This window comes from Oryctolagus cuniculus, chromosome 5 (genome assembly GCF_964237555.1).
Source record: "Oryctolagus cuniculus chromosome 5, mOryCun1.1, whole genome shotgun sequence".
NCBI classification, from domain to species: Eukaryota; Metazoa; Chordata; class Mammalia; order Lagomorpha; family Leporidae; genus Oryctolagus; species Oryctolagus cuniculus.
The window spans coordinates 44,636,348-44,661,041 of record NC_091436.1 but is presented as its reverse complement, the minus strand read 5'-3'; the positions used below and the strand labels follow the sequence as shown (position 1 = coordinate 44,661,041).

General features: G+C 42.3%; 1 protein-coding gene and 1 long non-coding RNA gene across 18 annotated transcripts in view; one reads left to right on the top strand and one right to left on the bottom strand.

The window, feature by feature from the left end:
- Window positions 1–11,916, bottom strand: part of LOC127492971 (uncharacterized) — a 43,152-nt gene extending 31,236 nt beyond the window's left edge. The window contains exons 1-2 of the long non-coding RNA XR_007922841.2: window positions 11,208–11,916; window positions 10,267–10,317 (exon numbers count right to left, since the gene is read on the bottom strand). This is a non-coding gene — a long non-coding RNA (uncharacterized lncRNA). The remainder of the gene's footprint in view (window positions 1–10,266; window positions 10,318–11,207) is intronic.
- Window positions 1–24,694, top strand: part of TPD52L1 (TPD52 like 1) — a 96,212-nt gene that overhangs the window by 51,900 nt on the left and 19,618 nt on the right. For 16 of the 17 annotated variants that reach the window (XR_011388538.1, XR_011388537.1, XR_007922839.2 and 13 more), the window contains 2 exons: window positions 11,812–11,927; window positions 21,230–21,378. Coding sequence is in view for 14 of the 17 variants with exons in the window: in XM_008263464.4 (XP_008261686.1) it covers window positions 11,812–11,927; window positions 21,230–21,378 (265 nt within the window). In the remaining 3 variants the exon portion in view is untranslated. Of the gene's footprint in view, window positions 1–1,278; window positions 1,343–11,811; window positions 11,928–21,229; window positions 21,379–24,694 lie in introns of those variants that run through there. The other variant, XM_070073633.1, reaches the window with a different exon arrangement.

The window sequence follows — 24,694 nt, the reverse complement described above, 5'->3', positions numbered from 1 at the left end:
AATGAAAGAGAATACAGTTCTCAAGTCTACTTTTGAAGGTAGGAGAAAAGAAGAGAAGAGGAAGAAGATGAGGACTTTTCTTCTTTTTTTTGTTATTTTATTTATTTATTTATTTATTTATTTTGACAGGCAGAGTGGACAGTGTGAGAGAGAGACAGAGAGAAAGGTCTTCCTTTGCCGTTGGTTCACCCTCCAATGGCCACCGCGGCCCTCGCGCTGCGGCCAGTGCACCACGCTGATCCGATGGCAGGAGCCAGGTGCTTCTCCTGGTCTCCCATGGGGTACAGGGCCCAAGCACTTGGGCCATCCTCCACTGCACTCCCTGGCCACAGCAGAGAGCTGGCCTGGAAGAAGGGCAACCGGGACAGAATCCGGCACCCTGACCGGGACTAGAACCCAGTGTGCCGGCGCCGCAAAGCGGAGGATTAGCCTAGTGAGCCGCGGCGCTGGCCGAGGACTTTTCTTCTTAAATGGAACAGGTGTTAATATTTATTAATGAGCTTGAATTCAAAATAATGCATTAACCAGAAGTTTGCCTTTAGCATAGTGAGATTGTCTCCCCTCTTGCTTAGGGCACAAATGTATGGCCTGGTGTTACATTTGGAGGTTTATCTTTTGTCAGGCTTAGCCTCTTTCTCCAAGTTCCATGAGAGGTGAATTTGACGTGAATGAGTGTGTGTATGTGTGTGTGTGAGGGATGTGTTGTGATGTGAGGGTGGGAGGCAGAGAAGAGGATGATTTGAAGGTTTGGTTGGCCCAGCTCTTTCTGGTTTGTCTCTACCTATTCCTGCAATATTTTTAGCTATTTTTCCTCATGCAATGTGGGAGTTTATTCAGAGAAAGAAGTTCCTGGAGTCCATCGGTCAGGTCCATAAATTTTTTTTTGTTTTGTCTTAACTGTTTGTTTAGTTTTTGTTCACAAATTTGTGGCTGTTGTATTTTTATGAGTTTATTTTTGGGTTGTTTTGGTGTGACTTGTATCTTATCCAATATGCAACCTAGGTTGCATGTGTCAAACAGTGCCTTTTAAGAGTAACAAGGAATGGTTTGAAATGGGAGAAATGTCCAAAATGCCCTAATCTTCTATTTGGAATGTAGGAGTTTGGACGAGCTGACATTTGTGAAAAATGTTTTGTATATTTTAATTGGCTTAGTGTTTTGCTCTGTGGTTTTGAGAGTGATGACAGAGGAGCTAAAACACAACAAATGAAGTCATGTGGCCTCATGTCAGGAATAAAAGCCCTGGTCTGAGCTGCTCACTCTTTGGTTGTGATTCAAGCTGCCCCCCAGTGGAGTGAAGTTCAGAAGCAGCCCCTGGAGGAGCACTTCTACCACCCTGTCTGTAAGGATCTTAAGCTTCTCTATTTCTGGCTTTCAGTTCAGAAAACCTGATGTTTCCTATGCTCATTCCCTTGACCTACTTCTAAAACAGTTTTTAAAGATCGTCTACAATGTTCACTATCAAGTAAAGCTTTCTTTTTGTTGATGTGTCCTAAACAACAATACTGAGGTTGGAAAACAGAACACAAGTATGTCGTGGTGACTTGAAGACTGACACCATTCTGCCATAGACAGTCGCAGAAATACCTGTCGATCGGTTTTCAACTTGTCCAGAGAGCGGATAAAATCTTGCTGTAGCTGCCTTCAGTTGCCAGATGGGGTTAACATTTCTACGGTCACCATCACGTCGTGAGGAGCCTGATTCATCTTAACCTTTCTCACCTTGCTTACGTGTGGCTTTTCTAAGAAAGCGACAACTTAGGGTTTGCTTCATCTGGAACTATTCAAATGTAAACTGGAGCAGGATGCTGTTAGAATGAAAGCTAGCCTCTGGCTTACTGTAGTCCTTGAAGGAGTCAATGCACTGAAACCAGAATGGAGTAATGGCACTGATGTGTGACGATTGTGGCATCTCTGTCACATATTATTTCCTGCCCTTATCAATGCCCATTGCCTTGGTCTAACATCTTGATCATTTCATCTTCAGTGCTGCAAGGAGAGAGAGGACCCCTTGCATGAGTGTCAGAATGAGTTTATAGACATTGAATGTGTCAGACCATGATGGTTAATTAAATTATTGCACACATATTTATAGAGTGTTTACTAGAAAAAAGGCAGTGGTGATATAAAGAAAAAGCACTTTACAATCTAAAGGAAGAAAAAGGCAACAAATCATGCAATTAAAATACAGCACATTAAGTGCTAGGATATTTTGAAATCATCCAGCTTTCCCTATTCTTCACAGTACTTATCACATAATCTTTTGCTGTTCTTTTGGTTTGTCAGGCAGATTTCATTCTGAGAATGTGAAAAGCACAGAATTTGCCATGGAAGATATTCGGTCTACTAGGCAATTCAGTCTCTCAGGAGACTTGTTAGTAGAAAGTATCATTAGAGAGGCTGATCACTATGGTGTGAAATGGCATAATAAAGTTTCAGGACCTAAAAAGCCACAGAAGATAGGGTGGAATATGATACCTCTGAGCTATGCGCCCACTTTGAGGATCCCAGCCTGGAGGTCTAGCTGATCTTACACTGTAGTTAAAGGTGAGTCCTGATGCACTGGCATTTTCGCTAGCAAGTCCAGCAAATGAAGGATATCCTGAAGTAAGCCACTCTCATGGATCTGGGCAGTATCATTGCAGCCACAGAAGAGGCCCTGCCCATCACTCCAATGCCTGGCAATACCTTCAGGACAGGACCATCCTGTGGGAATGGATTGATCATGCAACCAAAAAGCCTTGGATAAATGAGGCCAATCCAGGCTTGCTTGTGAGTCTTATCCTGAGGTGTGTTAGAGTACTGATCAGATGTTGGCCACAGAAGTGAAAAACAAGCCTATGTTACCCTGGAAACGTTGAACTGATTTGAGTTCCTTGAACACTGGAACTGTGTAGTATTTGGTTATCCATGGGATATCCCATATTTTCTGCTAATTTTAATTCTGTTGAATCTTGGTGACATCTATGATACACAGCTAACATAGGAATTTTACATCAATATATTTCCTTCTGCAGTAAGGAGACAGTCACATTGTACATATGAGTGAATGAGAAGTGGAAGGGAATGGTTCCTTATATTTGTTGACCACTTTATTTAATAGTATGTCACTTCCTTTTTTAGCCAAAGTTAGATTTTGGCCAGTCACAAACCTTTCTTCACATTAGAGTTAGTTTTAATCAGTATGTAAGAATTTGGACTGTCATCTAAATAGCGTATTTTACAATACCCAGAAAGACAAAGTATAAGGATTTAATATTCTACTATTTCAGAAGCATCTTTAAATAAAATGGTAGTAAAAGGCATAAAAATATTTATTCAGCTGATCAGAAACTCTCAAGCTGAGCATAACAGATATAATTGTTTCTAACCATATTATTAAATGAAACCACAGCTTTAGAAAACAGTACTATTAATAATGGTGACTCATGTGTTCTGCACTCTCTAATAGGGACAATACATGTTTACAGGACAGTATCTGAAACATTTGCATCAGAAACTTCTTCAACTGCAGTTACAGTAATATGTATTTTTATGTGTCTCAGTACAATTTATAATGCAACTTTTAATGATATTTATACTATATACAATATATAGTAGAATACATATTTTGGTATATGGTAAAAAAAGTCAACATTTTAGATCAAATTAAGGCACACAATATGACACTTGTTCTTCTAGTGTTTTGAGTAACTTGGTTTCTTAGAAGAGAAACCGGGTAGTAAGAGGAGAGAGGCTTTGGGGAGTGAGTTAAGTGGCACAAAAGCATTGGAATGAATGGAACATGATGGAGGAACACTGCATATGACAGTCCGGCTGGTTTAGAGGCTTTGGTGGGAAAATCATGGGCAATCTGATTAGAATCATCACTTGTAGCCAGCCATGGAAGGTTTTGAAAGCTAGCATAAGAATTTTCAGATTTGGGCTTGAGATCTGTCTATTGATTGATTGTCTTTTGGCTGGGTTTTGACATGCTGACAGTAATGTGTTCAAAATACTAACTCGAGTGTTGTGTAGATTTAGTGGTGGGAAAAGAGAATGCAAGCAGAGAGATGAAATTTAGCCAACATTTCAGTAGTCTGAGTATATAGGGAAAAGCCTGAATCATTTTCATAGTGACAAAAATTAAAAGGGTTAGACAAATGGCATAGATAATACACAAATGACACCAAGAAGACTTGATAATCTTGACTTTTTTTCACCTTAGGGAATTAATTCAACAAACTTGTTAACTTTCAAGTTGGGTAACATCTCAGACCTATTACAGTACTTGATGCCACCTTCCCAGTGTGCTTCTGGGGAGGATGAAACAAGAGAAGATAAAGTAACACACCTGGTGGATAGCACGTGGTTAAAAAGAAAAACACATATATTCTATTTCCTCCCTTAAGAAAATAATCGAGCAGCTGAGAGAAAGTTCCTGCAGGAGTGACAGCCATCATACAAGTCTGATTTCTTGGTTTCAGGATATATTTTGCATGATTCAGAGACAGGAACCCAGTACAGTTTAGGAGTGGTATGTTGTTATGCTGACTGGTTACAGCTGAGGATCTGGGGGTCCCTCACTAACTTTTCTCAATGTCAAGTACCATAAGAGAGCAACTAAGACCATCCCGATTTGTCTAAGATATTTTTTTAAAAAATAAAATGCTGATTTTCATCTACTTGAAAAGCACAGCAACAGAGACACAGAGAGAGGGATCTTCCATCTGCTGGATCACTGCTCAGGTGTCTGCAACACCCAGAGCTGGGGCTAGGATGAAGCTAAGTGCCTGAAGCTCCACTGAGGTCTCCTATGTGAGTAGCAAGGGCCCACGCACTTCATCCATAGTCTTCTGCCTACAAGGATTTATTAGTAGGAAGTGGATGGGAAGTAGTGTAGCAGGATCCTGGACCAGGCATTCTGATGTGGGATGCAGGCTTCCTAAACAGCAGCTTAACCTGTGGTGCCAAGTCATCGACTCCCTAAGATTGTTTTCTGTATGAGAGGAAAAAGGGGTTGGAACCTGGGCAAGAGGAGAGAAACTTCTCTCTCTCTCAGACACTGTCCAATTCAAGAAGAAAATGGAAGAAACTGTTTCTATAAGAAGGACTGAGAGTTCCCAGAGGGGTTGGTGAAGCAGGGGGTGTCACCCTTGCAATCTCCTGAGCTTCTACAGTTGTCTGATACTCTTTGTTAGCCTTTAATGTGATGTTCAGGTGACTGATCTTGGGCTTCTCTTTCTGGGAATATTTTCTCATCAGTGACTCTAGGCACAGGTGCATTTCACCCTTAGCTGTGATCTGCCCCTCCATCATTATGTTAGGAAATATTCAGCATGCCAGGGTGAACAAAACAGGTTTTCTGTTATTCTGTGCATTCTGGGAAGTAGACAGGACATGTCACCAAATAGACATGACACAGGACAGAGCAGTGAGTGCCTGAGAGTGGTCCAGGTGCTGATAAAGTGCTGTGTGACAGCTACACCAGTGCTGACAACATTACAGAGAAGCTTGATTTATTTCCCAGACACACTTTGAATTCCAACATTGGACTTTAGACCTGTGTCAGGCTACTTCATTTCTTGGAAAATAGCTTAACTTGTTTTAGTTTCTTGGGTTCAGGCTTAAGCCCTAGTAACCCCTGTCAACAGCTTTGAGACAGCCAAATCTTGGCTACCACCTATGGAGATGTGACCCAAAGGGAACCATGGGTTCTTTTTGGTCTGTGCTATCAGGAGACCCTTGTTGTTAAAGGCCAGGCATGTGGAGCTCAGCCTCTAAAAACAAGCCCATGGTTGTGGGGTCTTGGCTCATCTTCCCAAATACAGGCAACTCAGGAGACCAGGAAACTGGCCCTGTTCCCTCACCTGCAGGAAATTCCTGGTTGGCCTCTCCAGAAATCCTCATCGCAATTGCAGGGAAGTCCCAGCTTTCTGGTTTAACTAGGACCCCTGGGCTTTTCCCTGTGTGTGTACAGGGATATTTCCAGATAACCTGTCTTTAGGCCTAAACCTTATTAAAAGATTTGCCTTAGAACCCCAATAGAAACCGTAGACCAACAACTGATAGCTACAGTCTTCTCTGTCTCAGGGAATCCCAATGCCTTGAACAGTGCTGCTATGTTGATGTGTGCTGGAGGGAAAACGTGATTTGGTAACTAGTGCTCACTCCTAGCCCTCTGCAGTGCGAAGGGGACTGAGCTCAGGAAGCAAAGAAAGAAATTACCATTTATAGTTCAGGTATGATTTAGGCTCTGATCATTTATGTCAGACAAGATCTTAAACATTGTGCAAGTAACAAAGTGACCTGTGCACATTTAGAGAATGTCAGTTTGGGCCAACAAATACTTCCTTCAAGTTTTGATTAATTTAGTTTGAGGTCATGGCAACATACTGAAGTCATGGAGCTGAAACTTGGTGGAGAGTTCAGAATGATCTCTTTTACCTGAATTCTGTGGTACTATTGTCTTTGTTTATCTCAGAGTTTATTTGAAAAAAGAAAAAGACATTCACACTAGCTCAAGGGAAACCTGAGGTTTATTTTAAGGATAAGAAGAAGCTTAAGAAAATTCAGAAGTCAAACAGGCCTCAGCAGAGGCAGGCTAGTTAGATAAAGGGACCTTTGTAGCATTTAATTCTCAATAAATGTTTTTGAATGGATGGCTAGATGAGTGAATGAGCAGACGTCCTTGGGGAGCTCTGAGGAATATTTAGGTCTGTCTGTACTATTCTGCCCGTATCTACTTTAACCTTTCTCCCCTTATCTATCCTTTCTATCTTAGCTCAAAATCCCAAGAGAGGAATCCAGAGGCTACCCCTGGGTCAGGTGTCCATCCTTTAATCAATGGCCAGAAAGGGGAGTGTCCTCCTCTTCTCAGGACTGGACAGATTAAACTAGAACATTAAACTGAGCAGTGAGGCTAATTACAAGCTACCATGTAGTAGTGTTACGTAAAGCATCTGTGTCCACGGTGAAACTGAGCCGTGGTGCAGACCCAGGCCTTACAAGCAGTGTCTTGGTTGGCATTGTGGCAAAATAAATCAAGCTGACACCTGCAATGCCAGTATCCCGTATGAGCACCGGTTCAAGTCCCAGCTGCTCCACTTCTAATCCAGCTCCCTGCTAGTGGCCTGGGGAAAGCTGTGGAAAATGGTCCAAAGGTTTGGGTCCTGGCACCCATGTTGGGGGACCTGGATGGAGGTCCTGGCTCCTAGCTTTGGCTCTGACCCAGGGCTAGCCATTGCAGTCACCTGGGGAGTGAACCAGCAGATGGAAGATCTCTCTTTTCCTCTCTCTACTGCTCTCTGTAACTCCTGAGTTTCAATAAATAAATATATAAATAAATGATCTTTTTAAAAAAGAAAAGAAACAAGCAGCAGCTTAACCCTGGTACCAGTTGCTTGCCTCAAGGAACATTCTTTCCAACATCAATGCACCATCTTGCAATCACCTGATGAATCATTAATCAAAATATTTGGATGAATTTTCCAGGACAGAGCCAGGGCTCTTCCATAAGTCATTGTAATACTAGAGGAAAAGATGCCTAAGGAAAAGATACATAACCGCTAAGTGAATATGTTGTTGTGAACTGGCTATCAATTTTGGCAAACCAGCTCTAAATATATTATGGGATCCTTTGAGAATCTTTGATATGGTTAAGTTTTAGATGAGATGAAAAAGAATGAGAAAAGAAAAAAAGTATCCAATTACAAAACAGTGTTATCTCATTTTAATTACCTATGATATATATGTGTGTGTATATATAAATATATATATTAATGTAAGGTGCCAAAGATTTTAAGATAGCTATTGTATACCACTAAGAAAGAAAAAAATGCCAATTAATTATAAGGTTATAAGAAACATTCTGGGAGAGGGAGCAGGAGAGGGGAGGGTTGCGGGTGGGAGGGAAGTTATGGGGAGAAAAAGCCATTGTAATCCATAAGCTGTACTTTGGAAATTTATATTTATTAAATAAAAGTTAAAAAAAAAAAGAAGCATTCTGATTTCTGGGATGTTAAAATATCGGGGGAGGGGTAATGTGTGTGCTAAGGTGTGTAAGAAAATAGAAAGATGTGCATGCAGGTGGGATGGCCTTCCGGAGGTGGGAGTTTTTATTTGATTTGATGATTTGCTTTTGTACGCAAATTTCCGGCAAGGCCACTGTTTGCCTACTCCACTCTAGCCTCCCTCTCAAAGAATGGAAGCAGGTGACCCCAGCCCTGGACGAACCAGTTTTAGAGGGACGCTCCTGGCATGTTGTGCACTGGGGTTCAGTCCTTTGCTTTAGAATGTGAGGATGTAAAGCACCCATTGTGTTCTTCTTGACATTTGAAGCCTCTGCCAAAAAAACTTCCAGGACAAGAGGAACAAACGCTTTTGAAGTCCTTTCTGTTGTACCTGTGATTCAATAATAGGTGAGACATAAAGTCATTAACAAATGAATAAAAAGCACCTCAGTGACAGAGGTGCATGAAAAATATTTAGGACTTCATGGTAGTTTTATTAAATGTGCAGAAAGTAGAATTCTAATAAATAAGCTTGTTTTATGTCCTTAATTTTCACTGTTCTGGAATTGACTTATATTAGCTTTTTTGTGAATATAAAGATAATCATAAATCCATTGTAATAAGATTAGCTCAATAATTTTTCCTTTGGAGAATAAATGTAGATATTTTGATGTTTATGTTAAAAGGATACCTGAGTTATTTTTACCAAGCATCATGAAGCAATTATAATTAAGTTATAAATTTTATAGTCTTAACTCTATTATTTAAGACATAGTAAATTTGAATTTTAATCCTCTTTCTTGATTTCTTTTATTAAATATTTTTATTCTTTTGAAACTATACATTTTTCTCCCTTTGGTTATAACAGCCAGATTTGTTTAATTCCCTAATATACTACAGGATTATTTAACATTGAAAAGAAATTCTGTAACATTTAGCTGTTTGCCACAAATGTAGGATGTAGTTATTAATCTAAAATCATGGTTTGTAACCATTTTAACTGATAACTGTCATTGTTTAAACTGCTCTTCATTAACAAACTTTTTTTTAAAAGATTTGTTTATTTATTTGAAAGAGTTATACAGAGCCAGGAGCTCTGTATATCCCAAGCCAGGAGCCAGGAGCTTCTTCCGGGTCTCCCACGCGGGTACAGGGGCTTCTATTGCTTTCCCAGGCCTCAGCAGAGAGCTGGATCGGAAGTAGAGCAGCCGGGACTTGAACCTGCATTCATAAGGGATACTGGCAGTGCAGGCAGAGGCCTTACCAGCTACACCACAGCAGCAGCCCCAACATGTATTACTTATAAAAGAAGGAAATTACTTAGCATTGAAATTGGGATGGGGAGTAGGTGGAAGGGACCAGAGCTAATGAAGCTTAGATCAGCAACATACCATGTTAACTAGTGTGTGTTTGTGTGCTACTGGTGACACAGGATGTTAATGCACACTGTGAATTCAGACAGAAAGAATATTGTGGATACGTGAGACTCGAGACTGAGACCAGTTTCAGAGGAACTGTGCAAAATTGCACCCTGTTTTTTACTCTCTTTTCTTAAACTGTTCTGATTTTGCAAGATAATTTTTCTCATGCTCTTTTGACTTTAGACCAAATCCATTTTAATTGTTAATTTAGTTAACAAATTAATCCATTTAATTGTTAAATAATGATAATTGTACAAAAGAGTACTTAGAAAATAAGGGTAAGGTACAAAAATAGCCATGCCCAGAAATTCAGCATCCCAGAAATGGAGCATTATCATTAATCCTCTGAGGGTTTCTCTGGGTGCCCCCATTTCACATCTCTACCCCTCTATCATCAGAGAAAACCAGGATCCCCAATTTTTAAATCATAGTTGTGTTAGTCAGTTTTTCATTACTATAATGAAATACCTGAGACAGCTAACTATGACATGAGAAAGGATTATGTAGCTCGGTGTTGGATGTTTAAGTTCAAGACTAGGTATCCAATTGTTTTGTGTCTGCTGAGGTTGGTGGATGGCAACGGAGGAGCCCAGTGTGGAGGTAGGGTCATGTGGTAAGAAGAGGCAGAGAAAGTGGCTGGGAACGAACCCAGACTTTTTTTTTTTTTTAATCAATCCTGTTGCAAGAACTCAAGAGGTCACCAACACTTTACAGTACACCCCCAGTTACCTAAGGACCTTCTACCTTGCTCCACCTCCTAAAGTTTCTACCACCTCCCTGTAGCACCACTCTGGATGCACTTTTACACACAGGACTTGGGAGACACCCAAAAATATCCAAGCCATAATCATTACCTTATCCATTGACTGCTGAGTTTCAAGATGGGCCCCTTTCCTTGCAGATACCTATGGGGGACAAAGAGTTTAAAAAAAAAAAACTTAACATTTATTCTTGGATGTCCTTACATTCTTTTAAGGAGTTATTTATTTATTTGAAATGCAGAGTGACAGAGAGAGACGAGGAGACAGAAAGAAAGAGGTCTTCTATCTGCTGGTTCACTCCCCATGTGGCCACAATGGCCAAGGCTGGCTAGGCCAAAGCCAGGAGCCAGGTAATTCATCTGGGTCACCCACATGAATGCAGGGGCCCAAGCACTTGGGCCATCTTCTGCTGCTTTTTCAGACACATTAGCAGGGAGCAGGATGGAAAGTGGAGCAGCCAGGACTAGAACTGGTGCTCCGATATGGGATGGCAGCATTGCAGGGAGCAGCTTAACCCTCTGAGCCACAATGTCAGCCCAGGGCAAAGGATTTATCTCCTGGTCACCTGATTATCAGATGTAGCCCTGTGCAGGGGTCTCACATTAAACTCCTCTCCTGGGTGGCCTTGGCTTTGGTTCTGCCCCTTAACTCCCATGAGACTGTGAAAATCAAATAGGGAATTCACTTGTATGACAAATACAGAGTTAATTATATGAAAGCTTGTTTTGTTTATATCTCAGGTGTCCCATTTTCCCTTTATTTATTTGTGAGACAGAGGAGAGGAAGAGAGAAATTCCCCAAATTCTTGCAATGGCCTGGACCGGGCCAAGCCATGGCTGGGAGCCAGGAACCGAGATTGAGTCACCCAGGTTGGGGCAGGGACCCAATTGCTTGAGCTGTCACCTGCTGTCTCCTAGGTCTGCAGTAGCAGGAAGCTGGAGTCAGGAACTGGGGCCAGCTACCAGACCCTGGCACTCTGATTAGAGGGTGTGGGCGTCTTAACCAGCATCGTAACTGTGAGGCTGAACACTCACCCCTTACTGGTTCTTTGACTCCTTGGTGCTCCTCAGCCACTCAGGAAGGCGTCTGTCTTCCTTTTCTGGAATTTTTAGTTGTTTTCTCAGTGAAGTCATTGTATTAGTCAGCTTTTCCTAACTGTCAAATACCCAAAAGGAGCTCCCTGGGAAGGAAAAGGTTTATTTCAGATCACAATTTGGAGGTTCACAGTTCAGGATTGGGTGGCTCTGTTAGTGTGGCATCTGGTGGAGGCTGGCCTTGGTGGAGTGTGTGCAGAGGAGCCATCCCACGGTGAGCCTGCAAGCGGGAGAGTGATGCTAGGCCAAACTTGGCTTAACGAACCAACTGTGTTGCAAGAACTGCCTTCCAAGGGCAAACTCCAGTGACCTAAAGATCTCTCACCAGTCCCACCTCGAAGATGGTACAATTAGATCAAGTTTCCACTCTGAATCTTTCAGCCATTAACATAAGACTTCAGAATTTACACTTCTGCATAAGTTTGGGAAGCTAAATCCTGCTCAGTTCATTACCATCCATCAGTGTTTCTAGTCCACCTGGTTATGACAGAAATTGGCTAAACTTGTTTTAAAAATTGCATTGTTTTATATATTTTGCCTCAAGGTTTGCTGGAGACTGACCCATTGCAAGGAAGAGATGAAAGCACAGTAGCCAGTGCTGACTTCTCTAGCATGCTCTCTGAGGAGGAGAAGGAGGAGTTAAAGGCAGAATTAGTCCAGGTATGTTTAGTAAACTTGATGCTGTTTCTATCCCTGCATCTTGAGAGTTGCTATTAGTTTCAAATAAGTCTCATGTTGCAATTGTGTGGTTTTCATTTAATATATTTAATAAATGAGTGCATGGCAAGATGATTCATTTTTTTCCCATGGTATTTTTATAATGCTGACTGTCTGTTACCGTTGGTTACAGTGGTAAAATGAATGACTGGTCTGCTGAAGTTATAATCACAATTAGCTTTAAATGTGCACCACTTACTTTTTTTTATTACCAGAATATTCTGGGAGTAATAAATGACACACCTGATGGAACCCTTCATGACCATATTCTAGGTGCAGGCTCTTTCTTAAGAGTGGTTTATGTTTTAGGTCAGCAGCTTGGCTCAATAAACACTTCAAAATGATTTTAATGGAAAAGTCCATCATAGAAGCAATGGAATCTGCACTTTTGCAGAAGACTAAAGCTTAAAGGTGGAGAGGAAAGCTATGGTTAACTGAGACCCAGTTAGATCTTGTGTCATTGTGCTGGGGATATGGGCCAAGAAGGGCGGCGGATGCAGGGCTCATTGTGAAGACAGCCTTGGGTTCAAGCCTTTTGTTTGTGATGCACACTCAGCCTTGTACACACTCACCCTTAAACACCAGGCCAAAGGCCCTTCACTTTCTAGGAGGAGAGGGCTAGAGAAAGGGCTGCCCAGCTCCAGCAAGGCAGCAGGACAAGAGGAGCAGAGGCCAGCCTTGTCTCCTCATTCTGTGTCCTGTTCCCACCGGAAGCAGAAGTGAGGTCATTGCCTTCCTGCTCTGGCTGTCCCCAGGCGAGAGAGCATGCAGTTTGAGTTCCATCTTAATGCTACCCCCTTGCCCAGTCTCAACTCTTCAAGTTCTGACCCCTGGAGAGTGTGTTCTGACAGTTCATAGCACAATTAAAAACTAGATGCTTTTACAAGACATCCTGAAGTAAATTTCATTAAATATTCCTAATTTAAATTTTATTTTAATTGACATAATGGTTGTGTACATTCCCATGGGGTACAGTGTGATGTTTTAGTTCATGCATCTATTATATAGTGGTCAGAGCAAGATATGAGACATCCATCACCCAAACATTTGTCATTTCTTTGTGAGAGACATTCAAAAGCCTCTTTTCTAGTTTTGTTTTTAAATTCTTTAAAAATATTTATCTATTTATTTGGAAGCCAGAGTCATAGAGAGAGGGAGAGACAGAGAGAGTGAGGTCCTCTGTATGCTGGTTCATCACCCTAGTGGCCATAACAGCCAGGGCTGAGCCAGACCCAAGTCAGGAGCCAGGAGCTTCATCCAGATCTCCCACATGGGAGATGGGGCCCAAACATTTGGGCCATCTGCTACTGCTTTTTCCAGGCCATTAGCAGGGAGCTGGATTAGAAGTGGAGCAGCCAAGACATGAGCAGGTGCCTGTATGGGATGCCAGGATCCTAGGCAGAGGGTTTACCTTGTGTGCCACAACACAAGCTCCTCTTCTAGTTGTTTTAAAATAGTAAGATTCAATATTGTTGACTGTAGTCACCCTACTGTGCAAATAGAATGCCAGGACTTACTCCTCTTACCCAGCTGTAGGATTGCACCTATTGACCCCTATTGACCCCCGCCACTTCCCTCCCCAACTTCTGGTACATACTGCTCTGTTCTGTAACTTTTATGAGATAATTTTTTTTAGATTTCCCAAATGAGTGAGTCTTTCTGTGCCTGACTTTAAAATAATTTCACTTTCAATAAAGAGCAGCTTGTTCCTCTGGCACAGCCAGAAACGATTTCAGTAAGCTTAGTGCCTCAGATCAAGAAGCCTGGATTTTTTTTTAAAGATTGATTTATTTATTTGAAAGGCAAAGAGACAGAGAAAGAGAGAGAGAGGGAGGGAGGGAGGGAGGTCCTCTACCATCTGCTGGTTCACTCCCCAGATGGCCACACGGCCAGAACTGAGCCGATTTGAAGCCAGGAGCCAAGAGCTGCATTTGGGTCTCCCACATGAGTGCAGGGGCCCGAGGACTTGGGCCATCTTCTACTGCTTTCCCAGGCCACAGCAGAGAGCTTGATCAGAAGTGGGGCAGCCAGGTCTCAAACCTGCACCCATATGGGATGCTGGCACTACAGGCATCGGCTTCACCTGCTATGCCACAGTGCCAGGCTCTAGCCTGGATGTTTAGCTGGATCTGTGTGCAGCCACTGATTGACCCCACATACCAGAGAACACTGAGCAAAACGAGCCTTTTCAGACAATGAACTAGCTCCACATCTTTCTGCCTGAAATTCTGCTTCATGATCTGTATCCAAAGTTTGTGTCCTGCACACTGATATAACTAGCCAGTTCTAAGATAGGATAGTGATAGTTAACTTCAGCACAATCTGTGTTAACAGATTGACCACTATAAAATGCCTTGAATTTTTCAGGGTTTTGGGATTATTGGGATATATGTGCACAGATTAATGCATGTTCGTTTTTGTGCAGTGTTTTTATTTTTTTTTTTAATTTATTTTTTTGTTGGAGAGGCAGTTACAGAGATTTAGAGAGAGAGAGAGAGAGAGAGAGAGAGACCCCTTCGATCCACTGGTTCACTCCCCAAATGGCTGCAATGGTCAGGGCTGAGCCAGGCCAAAGCCAGTAGTCTGGAACTCCATCTGGGTGTCCCCCATGGGTGGCAGGGACCTATGCACTTGGGTCATCATCTGCTGCGTTTCCAGGTGCTTTAGCAGGGAGCTGGATCAGAAGTGGAGCAGCCAGGGCTTGAACTGGTACTCATACGGGATGCCAGCATTGCAGGCAATGTCTTAACCTGCTGTGCCACTACACCAGTCCCAGCATTCTGCATTCTTTTTTAAGATTTATTTATTTATTTAAAATTCAGAGTTACACAGAGAGAGAAGGTGAGAGAGAGGTCTTCCATCCGCTGGTTCACTCCCCAACTGGCTGCAACGGCGCCAATCCGAAGCCAGGAGCCAGGAGCTTCTTCCAGGTCTCCCATGCAGGTTCAGAGGCCCGAGCACGTAGGCCATCTTCTGCTTTCCCAGGCCACAGCAGAGAGCTGGATCAGAAGTGGAGCAGCCAGGACTCCAACTGGCGCCCATATGGGATGACAGCACTGCAGGCAGTGGCTTTACCTACTACGCCACAGCGCCGGTCCCAGCATTCTGTATTTTTCTAAATGTTCAACAATGACATATGCTACTTTTATAATGAAGAAAAAAGTAAGCATTGGATTTGTAGTGCCTTTTATTTTTAATTTGAGAGACAGAGAAAGCTCCCATCTACTGGTTCACTCCCCAAATGCCCACAGCGGCCCCCAACTGGGAGGGAATCCAGGAGCTGAAAATTCAACTGAGAGTTCCCACGTTGGGGACAGAAACTCAGTCACTTCAGCCATTGCTGCTGTCTCTCAGTCTGCATTAATAGAAGCCAGAATGAAGACCAGAGCTGGGTATGCAGCCCAGCATTCTGATAGGAGATGCTGATCTCTCTATGGGAATCCTGACACTGTGTAGGATCAGTTACTGGGATTCATGTGATCATACTTTACAGTGCTCTACCTCCGCATGTGCCTCTGACTTCTGGGCTCTTCCGAGATGAAGAAGTGCCACATGTTGCGAGGTGGCATGCTGACTTCTAGAGGCACAGGGCACAGCCGTCTGCCCCAGACCCAGTGAAAAGCAAAGGAAGTAGATCTTTGCCATTTTTCCTCTTTGTGCTTCCACTTCTCCCTTTCCTTCAGCCACCTCTGCTCTATGCTCATTCTTTCTTAAATCTGCTTTTACTATCCTTGCGTGTGTGCGCACACACACACATACCAAAGCACTTCTTTTACATCCCACATGCATTCAGATTTGACCTGCACTGCTAGGATTTAATTCTAAGAACACATTCAGACAGCCATTGAGGCGGTTGCACCTCTAGCTTTATAGGAGTAACTGGGATATCTGATAGACAACTCGGCTCCTCTGTCTTCTCTCCACAAACATTCTTCCTGGGACCCTAGTCACAAGCAGCTCTCTCTGCATCTGCGAAAGAACCTGCTGGGTCCTGTCACCACTCAAGAACCAAGGCATCTCAGGAGCCAGCCTGTTTGATCGCTGCCTTTGAGTCAGGCACTGTGTTGTGGCCATGAACCAAAGAGCCAGAGCAAGACTTCCTGTACCAGGATGTGTTAATCTCTGCTTTGCTGCAAGTGGGTCCTCAGTGTACCAGGTATCGCGTCTCCTCTCTGGTCCTCTCCTCTCCTTAGTGTCCCTGCATCCTCTGCCTGCTGGCTCCACTGGATCCCTGCATCTCCATCCTCCACTCTGCCTCCGCACCTTATTCTGCAGTGTTTTGTTGTTAATATTCCCATGAGGATGCCCTTAGACTTTGGAGAACCTCATAATTCCATTGCCCACATAGGCCAACATTTTTTGTGGGCTTACCAAGTGCTGGCAATAAGAAGGCTGCTTTTGGTGGGAGACATCATGTTTTGGAGGTTTATTCACATATATCAGTATTTCATTTCCTTTTATGGCATAAAAGCCGGTTGCAATTTGTCCATACATCCTTTGATGACCAGTTGAGGTGGTTCCACCTTTTGGCTGCCGAGAATAATATTGCTGTGAACTTGTGTGAACATGCATGTGTTTGGGTACATGCTGTCAATTCTTTGGGATATTTACTGTGTTAGGGTTCTACAGAGAGACAAAATCAACAGGACACACACATACAGTTGAGAGGGAATTTATCTACCAGGGGAATTGGCTGATGAGATTATGACAGCTGATAAATCCCACAACCAGTCATCTGTTGGCTGGAGATGCTGGGATACCAGTAGCACAGTCCAAGTCTCTAGGCCTCAGAATCAGGGAAGCAAGAGGTAAAATTCTTGGTTCTAGCTGAAAGCCTGAGTACCATGGAGCAGGTGAGTGGTGTAAGTCTTAGAAAGTTCTAAGGTCAGCCAGCCTGGAGCTCTAATGTCTAAGACCAACTCTCAGAGAGACTGATTGACCTTTTAGATTTGTTCTCCTCAGGTGCCCAGCCAGTTGATGGTGCCTGGTGTCTCTGATCTGACTCGGACTTGTTAATCTCACTTGGAAACACCCTTACAAACACACACAGAATAGCATTTTCCCAGGTTTCTTGTATTCCTTAATCTAGTCAAGTTGACACCTAAAACTAACCATCATGTACACCTAGTAGTAGAACTGCTGGGTTGTACAGTAATTCTGTGTTTAACATTTTGGGAAGTTGCCAGACTGTTTTCCATGTAGCTGAACCATTTTACATTCCAACCAGCCATGTACAAAGCTGCCAGTTCCCCTACATCTTTGCCAACATTTGTTATTTTCTTGGTAATTCCTTGTTAAACAATCATGTTTAATATAATCTTGGGTATAATATCCTACAAGGAGATCCTCTGGGAGTCAAGAAACCAAAGAACCACCCTATTGGTTTCTAACAAAGAAATAATTAATTTAAAATTAAAGGGGAAAGGATGCATTAAGTACCTATGAATTAATGTGATTTACCTGCACTCCACTTCATTCCAAATTTAATGTGGTTTACAACAGAACTAACCATATACAGTTCTGACATCATCTGTATCAGAATATCTGGAGATGTGTGTTAAATACTCAGGCCTCCTAAGCTTAGGACATCATAATCTTAGGGCATGAGGAAGGAAAATACACCTGAGAATATGCATTTTCCATATGCTGTCTTGGCAACTGACTCTTATGTAAACTGAAGTTGAGAACCACAAGTAGAACTAAGCCAAAAAAAAAAAAAATCCCATTAACAAATGAGACATTGAATTTCACCATCATCATCATTTAAATACTTTTGATTAAGACCTTGTTGTGGCCAAACTCTTAGCTGTGTAGAAAGAGAAGTGTTTGGTCATTTTGAATCTTGCAAGTTTATATAATTTAAGATTGTCGGTATTTCCTCTCCTGAAACTTGCTTAGTAGATTTTTGGTGTATATGTAGGTCTCAAGTAAATATGCTGAAAGTTTTGAGAAGTTTAAGCCCTACGTATTACTGAAGTGATTAGACTTTGTTCACAGCATCTGAGATGCTGTTTAGTAAATTGGCCATTTTATGTTTCTCTTTATCACGTTTTGGTATCAAGATTTAATTAAAAATCTAATAAAAATTCTGAATCCTCATAACTCCCATGTAATTAGTGAATAATTCACTGGCTCATTCATAGTATCTGGTGGAACATGGGTATGATACTGGGAATGTTAACATATTTAAGCCTTTCATCTTCTTTCTTTCATCTATAATCTTTTTTCTGTTACTTAAAATGTTCCCATTAATATTTTTTCAAAAGATTATTTATTTGAAAGGCAGAGTTACAGAGAAAGAGAATGAGAGACAGAGAGAGAGAGGAGTCTTCCATCTATTGGTTCATTCCTCAAATGGCTGCAACAGCAGGGACTGGGCCAGATTGTGGCCAGGAGCCAGGAGCTTCTTCCAGATCTCACACGTAGGTGTCAGCATACTTGGGCCATATTCTCCTGCTTTCCCAGGTGCATTAGCTGGGAGCTGGGTAGGAAGTGGAGCAGCTGGGACTTGAACCATTTTGGATGCTAGCACTACAGGCGATGGCTTAATAATCTGTGCCATAACGCTGGCACCACATTATTTTTATTACACAGTAGAACCTACAGCATATACCTTTTGTTAAGAAAGAAAATACCAGACTCCCAGTAATTTCAAGGACACAGAACCTGTTATGATCTAAAGGAAAGCAGAAAAGGGCTTTCTAGTAAAGAATTAATTTTTGACATGAAGCCCAAGCAAGAGATACAACCTTGAAAAATATGTTTAAAGATTTATTTTATTTATTTGAAAGGCAGAGTGACACAGAGAAAAGGAGAGACAGACAGAGAGAGAGAGAGAGAGAGAGAGAGATATTTTCGATAATGCTGGTTCATTTCCTAAATGACTGTTCTTTGGGGCTGGGCCAGGCTGAAGCCAGGAGCCAGGAACTCTATCCAGATCTCCCACATGCTAAGTACTTGGGCCATCTTCCCTGCTACTTTCCCAGTTGCATTAGCAGGGAATTAAACTGGAAGTGGAGCAACAGGGACTGGAACCGGTACTGCCATAGGGGATGCTGGTATCATAGGCGGAGGCTTAACCCACTGTCTCACAATGCCAGCACCAACCCTGAAAAATATCAAACAGCAGATCAAATGCAGAAGGATGCATAAACAAAGATGAAAAAATGTACTACAACATGATAACAAAAGAATGGAGGAGTTTAATTTTAAAATAACAATGTGCTCTCATTTAACAGAAAAGCTAGAAGCATTGTTCCTCTGGTGGTCCTGAGTATGCTGCTCTTGGAGTTGTCAGTGTGTGTGCCTAAGTGTGCCTACTGCAGACTCGTGCTTATTAGGAAAAGACAGAGTTCTATTGATTATGCCTGGTTAATGCAATGTATAACCTATTTTATGTTTTGGAAAGATTCTTGTGAACATATACAAATTTCTCCATCAACATCAAGAAATAGACAATGGTAGCTTACCAGGACTTTTATCGATAGCAAAAATCCTAATTATTGTTCTGATTCAATATTTCTGCCTGCCTTGCTGAAGTACTTACTTGTGGATCTGCAGATTCGCATTATTCCTGTCTGTGCACCATGGAGTCTTCCTTATACTAGTAAAATTGTTCTTTTTCCCAATAGCAGTCACCTTTCTTGACACTTTTCTAGCAGCTGTCTCTGGTGACTCAAGGGACATATTTGCAAAATGACTAACACAGTCAGTGGTATATTTTGTGGTCAAAAGTAGAGGGACACTTGGAATGTAAATGAGACAGAGCTTCTGCTTTTTGTCTGTCTGTTTGTTTTTTAAATAAGACATCTAGTAAAGTGGCAGACTTTTCTTATCTCCGGGCATGTAGGGGAGTTCTAATGATTCTTTTCTAGCTTAACAAAGAAAGTCCCAAGTCTTTATTCTTTTCTGAAAACAAAGATGTAAATTTAAACACTGTTACCAGAGCAATATATTCTAAAGTATGACAACCAATTTAAAATCGTAATTTTGTGGAAGTTCAAATTGATTTTCACAGACTATAACAACACTCACTGAAATCTGGATATTTTACAGAACTCCTTTGTTAGAAATGACAAGATGGATTTTATATTGCTGAAGAGATGGTGCTTATCTGTAGCATGGTAGAAAGAGGAACTATGTCCATTAAAAAATCTTGTACATGAATTTCAGTAGTAATTGTTTAAATAGATTTATGTTTGAAAGTTAAAGTGACAGAGAAAGATGGAGAAACAGAGAGAGAGAGATCTTCCATCTGCTGGTTAGCTCCCCAGTGCCACATCAGCTGGGATTACACCAGGTTGAGGGAGGAGGCAGGGACCCAGACACTCTTGCCTTCATCTGCTGCCTTCCCAGGTGCATTGACAGGAAGCTGGCTTGGAAGCTGAGTAGCAGGACTCCAACTGGGCACTCCAGTATGGGATATGGGTGTCCCAAGGGGACTGCTTAACCCATGGCACCACAATGCCGACTCAAGATGTTGTTTTATAAAAGAAAGTATAATAAAACATATTGTTCAAATATTATATCCAGGTACGGCTTCAGAGAAGTTCAGTGTTTTCCATTCATTTTTCTGTTGCTCTCGCACAGAATATCACCAACTGAGTAAATTGTAAGCAAAAAAAGTTCATTTGGCTCATGATTCTGGAGGCTGGCCGATCCAACATCAAGGGGCTGTGTCTGCTGAGGGCCTTTCCTACCTCATGATCAGCTAATGGAGAGAAGGAGGACGAGAGAGACAGACAGAGAGAGGATAGGCAGAACTCAACCTTTTGTCAGGAGCCCACCCTGAGACACCAAACCCACTCCCACAGAAACAGCATTAATCCATATCCTAATCATTAATCCTAATCACCTCTTCAAGATCTTAATCAGGTTGCAATGGCAACTAAATTTTAGCATGAACTTTGGAAGCAGTCATTCAACCCATAACATTTAGAAATAAATTGTTAAAAAGTGCTCATCTCCTGGTAGATTACAGATGATTTTTATTTTGTTTATGTTTTGCTGTACAATCTTTTTTTTTAACAAGGAGCACTGATTACCATTATGAACATTAAGACTAAACTCTGTATCATTAGCTGAGATATTAGCACGGCACCTGTACGGGCCACATTTGGTCCAGACAAGCATAGGACTGTAAGCCAGCAGATGCAGAATCTGCTGTGGGGCACCAAGAGCTCCAGGGGATGGACTTTGTCAGCTGGTCTGGCCCGTCTCCTTACCGTTTTCCCTCCTACCTGCAGCTGGAAGACGAAATCACGACACTACGACAAGTTCTGTCCGCGAAGGAAAGGCATCTGGTGGAGATCAAACAAAAACTCGGCATGAACCTGATGAATGAGTTGAAACAGAACTTCAGCAAAAGCTGGCACGACATGCAGACGACCACGGCGTGAGTAGACTGTCCGCAGAATTAAAAAATATTTACCTAGCTTGTGTTCTGTTTCTTCCTACCAGACTGAGCTGGAATTTGTAACTGGTAAAAAGATTTTCTCAAGAAGCAAAAATGAAGATGAGGAATCATTAAGTATGTGGCATGTGAAACAGACCATAAAGCAGCTTCATAAAACGAAACCTATTTCCACTCAGACTCCTTTTGTGGGATTTATGGTTGAAGTATTTTTTCTTTATTTCATTTTTATAAACATTTATTAAATGTATTTTTTTATTTTTCTCTTCAAAATTACAAGTAAGCAGGTATTTTTCTCTGAGAATCCTTGACATTCACTACATATTTTGCATTTCTATCAAAAATGGTTGGCAGCTTTAGTACAGACTTGTTGGAAATTAATTTAAGAATAAAAAAGTTGCACTGCTCATGTTTTAGGATGTACTTAAAAAAACTTTTAAAAAATTTACTTATTTATTTGAAAGGCAGAGTTACTGAGAGAGAGGGAGAGACAGAGAAAGAGATCTTCCATCCATCGGTTCAGTCCCCAAGTCTCAGGGACAGCCAGGACTGAGCCAGGCCGAAGCCAAGAGCCAGGAACTTCATCCTGGTCTCTCACATGGATGGCAGGAGCACCAGCACATGGGCCATCTTCCACTGCTTTTCTCAGGCCATTAATAGGGAACTGGATCGGAAGTGGAGCAGCAGAGACTTGAACAAGGGACACATGAGCAGGTGGTGGCTTTAGCCACTACACCACAATGCCAGCCCCAGGATGTATTTTTTTATCTTGATTACTCTAAGGAATGTTTAAAGCTGGATTTATACCAACAGAATGTTTCCTGCTTTGTCATGATCTCATCTTGTAGGGATAAGCAGCCTTGGTTATTCTACGATCATGGTTTCACTGGATTACTTTTAAAATGACGTGGAATATTTAACTATGTGGTACTTCTCTAATGTTTGAAGGCATTTTGCTTGCCAGGTGGCCTTGTACCAAAGAACAGATGATTACCACATATTTAATATGATTTTTCTTCATTTCATGTCCCTGGGGGCTGGGACTGGTGAGAAAAATCACAGACATCCTTTCTCTAACTTAACTTTAGCCCCAAAGTCCACCTTCCAGAAATTCTTGTCTTTGGATTATGTATTTTCTTCCCTAGTATGCCCTGCCAGTAGGCAAAGATACTGCCTTCCTAATTCTTAACTAGGAATCAGCTTTTCTTTGCTTATACTTTTCTCTGGATTTAGGAGGCCTGGTAATAGGAAGCGGTACTAATTATCTCACATTCGCCTACCATGTCCTAAGAACCAAGGTCTAAGACTTCTGTGCTCTTTGAATTAGGAGCTGGATCTGCAAGGAGCCTGAAGTCTCCCCACTGTAGCTCTCCCAGTTTCCAGCTGAAGGAGAGTGTTGCTCTCCCTCTGTAACATGGCCTTGCAGTCCTATGGACTGCTATTCTGTGTGCCCTAAGGACTGAACCTCACAGGTTCAGGGCACAGCCAAGAGTAGGGCAGCTCTTGTGGAGGTCATCAGAGTATCTCCAGGCTAACCAACCTGCGCCAACCTGATGATGACAATTAGGAAAGAAGATGAGAAACCATTCATTGATGTGCACCAATTCCAGATATATCTTGCACCACCTTGGGAGCAATCTCCTGAAAAGAATGGCTAGATTCTTAGCAAGCAATGCTTAATAAATAAGCTTGTCTATCAGAAGTTTTGAGCTCGTCTTTGCACTTTGGGGGCCAATACCAGTTAATGGCCGTGGAAGTGAGAGGCTGAATCTTCTCCAGTTCCATGGAACTGGTCACTTCTGCATTTGATTCAGGTCTGAGGTTTCATGTGACATAAACCTGAACTTCCTTCTGGGGTATAAGAGATATGAAGGTTTGCCCTGCTTGGCCTCCCTAATCACACTGCAGGGGTAGACTAACTGTATGGAAAGCGGGACAGATCTGTTGCTGAATGGAGGTGAGAGGAAGGAAGTGGAAGAAAGCAGAGGGTATATCAAATTTGCCCTGTGTCTGAAGGGGTGGAGGTGGAAGGTTAGCAGAGAGGGGAGAGATTCGTATTTGTTCTGGGATGTGCAATTAGAACAGGCAAGTTCAAGGAAGACTTCTAGCCACTTTACACTGGGGAGAATATGTGGTTTGCCTTTTCCCATGTTTGAAAAGCAAATTGGTTTTGCAGCCAGGCAGTCTGCTTTGTAATAACTTTTGGTTGGATGAAGAGAGCATATTTATTCTCTAGGGTTATGGAGTTTATGCTCTGGTCAGGAAGACAGAGTTTTGTTTTGGTTTTGGTTCAGTTTTTTACAAGTTAAGTGAAGAGTGATCCAAAGGAAAATACAGGGTATTGTGGGAGCCAGGTTTGGGGTCTCAGGGAAGATTTCAAGATTTAATCAGAGCTCTGGGGGATGAGTGGGAATGTCCTCCTACGGGAGGGGCAGGAGGAGCCGCCTGAACATGGATAGCACAGCCCAAGGAAGGCTCCAGGCAGAAGTGAAGGTGCCTCCTCTCAAAGGAAAGTTTCCAGTTAATTAGTGTTTTCTCAAGAGCTGGGAGTGGAGGGGTTAAGCTGTGGCATCTGTTAATAGAGTTATCTTGGCCCCAGGGCAGTAGAAAATCATTAAAAATGCCAGGACAATTCCATTTATTCAACGTGTTAATGAGTGTCCACTAGTAGGTGGTAATATGCAGAGGATAATCTAAGGTCCCAGGATATTAGAATTCAACAAAGACAGACAACATTCCAACTCTCATAGATTGTGGAGAAGGAAGTGAGAGAAGCAAGCAAGGAGATAAACACAGGAGGAGGTACCAGGAAGTGCTATGATGAAAACAGCACGGGGATGTGCTAGTGAGTGTCACAGAGCTGAGTGTGGACACTGCTTGGTGTGGGTCCCAGGCAGGGGAATCCTGTCCTAGGAGGTTGCTTCCAAGCTCAGACGTGAATGTCAAGAAATATCCAGTCTTACAGTGGTCTTGGGGAGAGCTCTGGAGCTGAGGAAACGTTTCTGCAAAGACCTGAATGCTGAACTAGCTGTAGGGACCCAAGGCACTCTCTAGAGTGAAGTGAGAGGACATGTGGTGGGAGCCTCTGGGACCTGCAGGCCATAGAGAGGAGTAGGGATTATCCTGGATGCCATGGGAGGGTTTGAAGCAGAAAGTGATCTGTTCTGATCCAACTCATAAACATAAACCTTGGGTACTTTGTGTACTGTAGATGGTGGAGGGCATGGGTGAAACTGAAGATCATTTGTGAGGCTCCTGTGGTTGTTTAGGTAGGGGATGACGTGAGGGAGAGTCATGG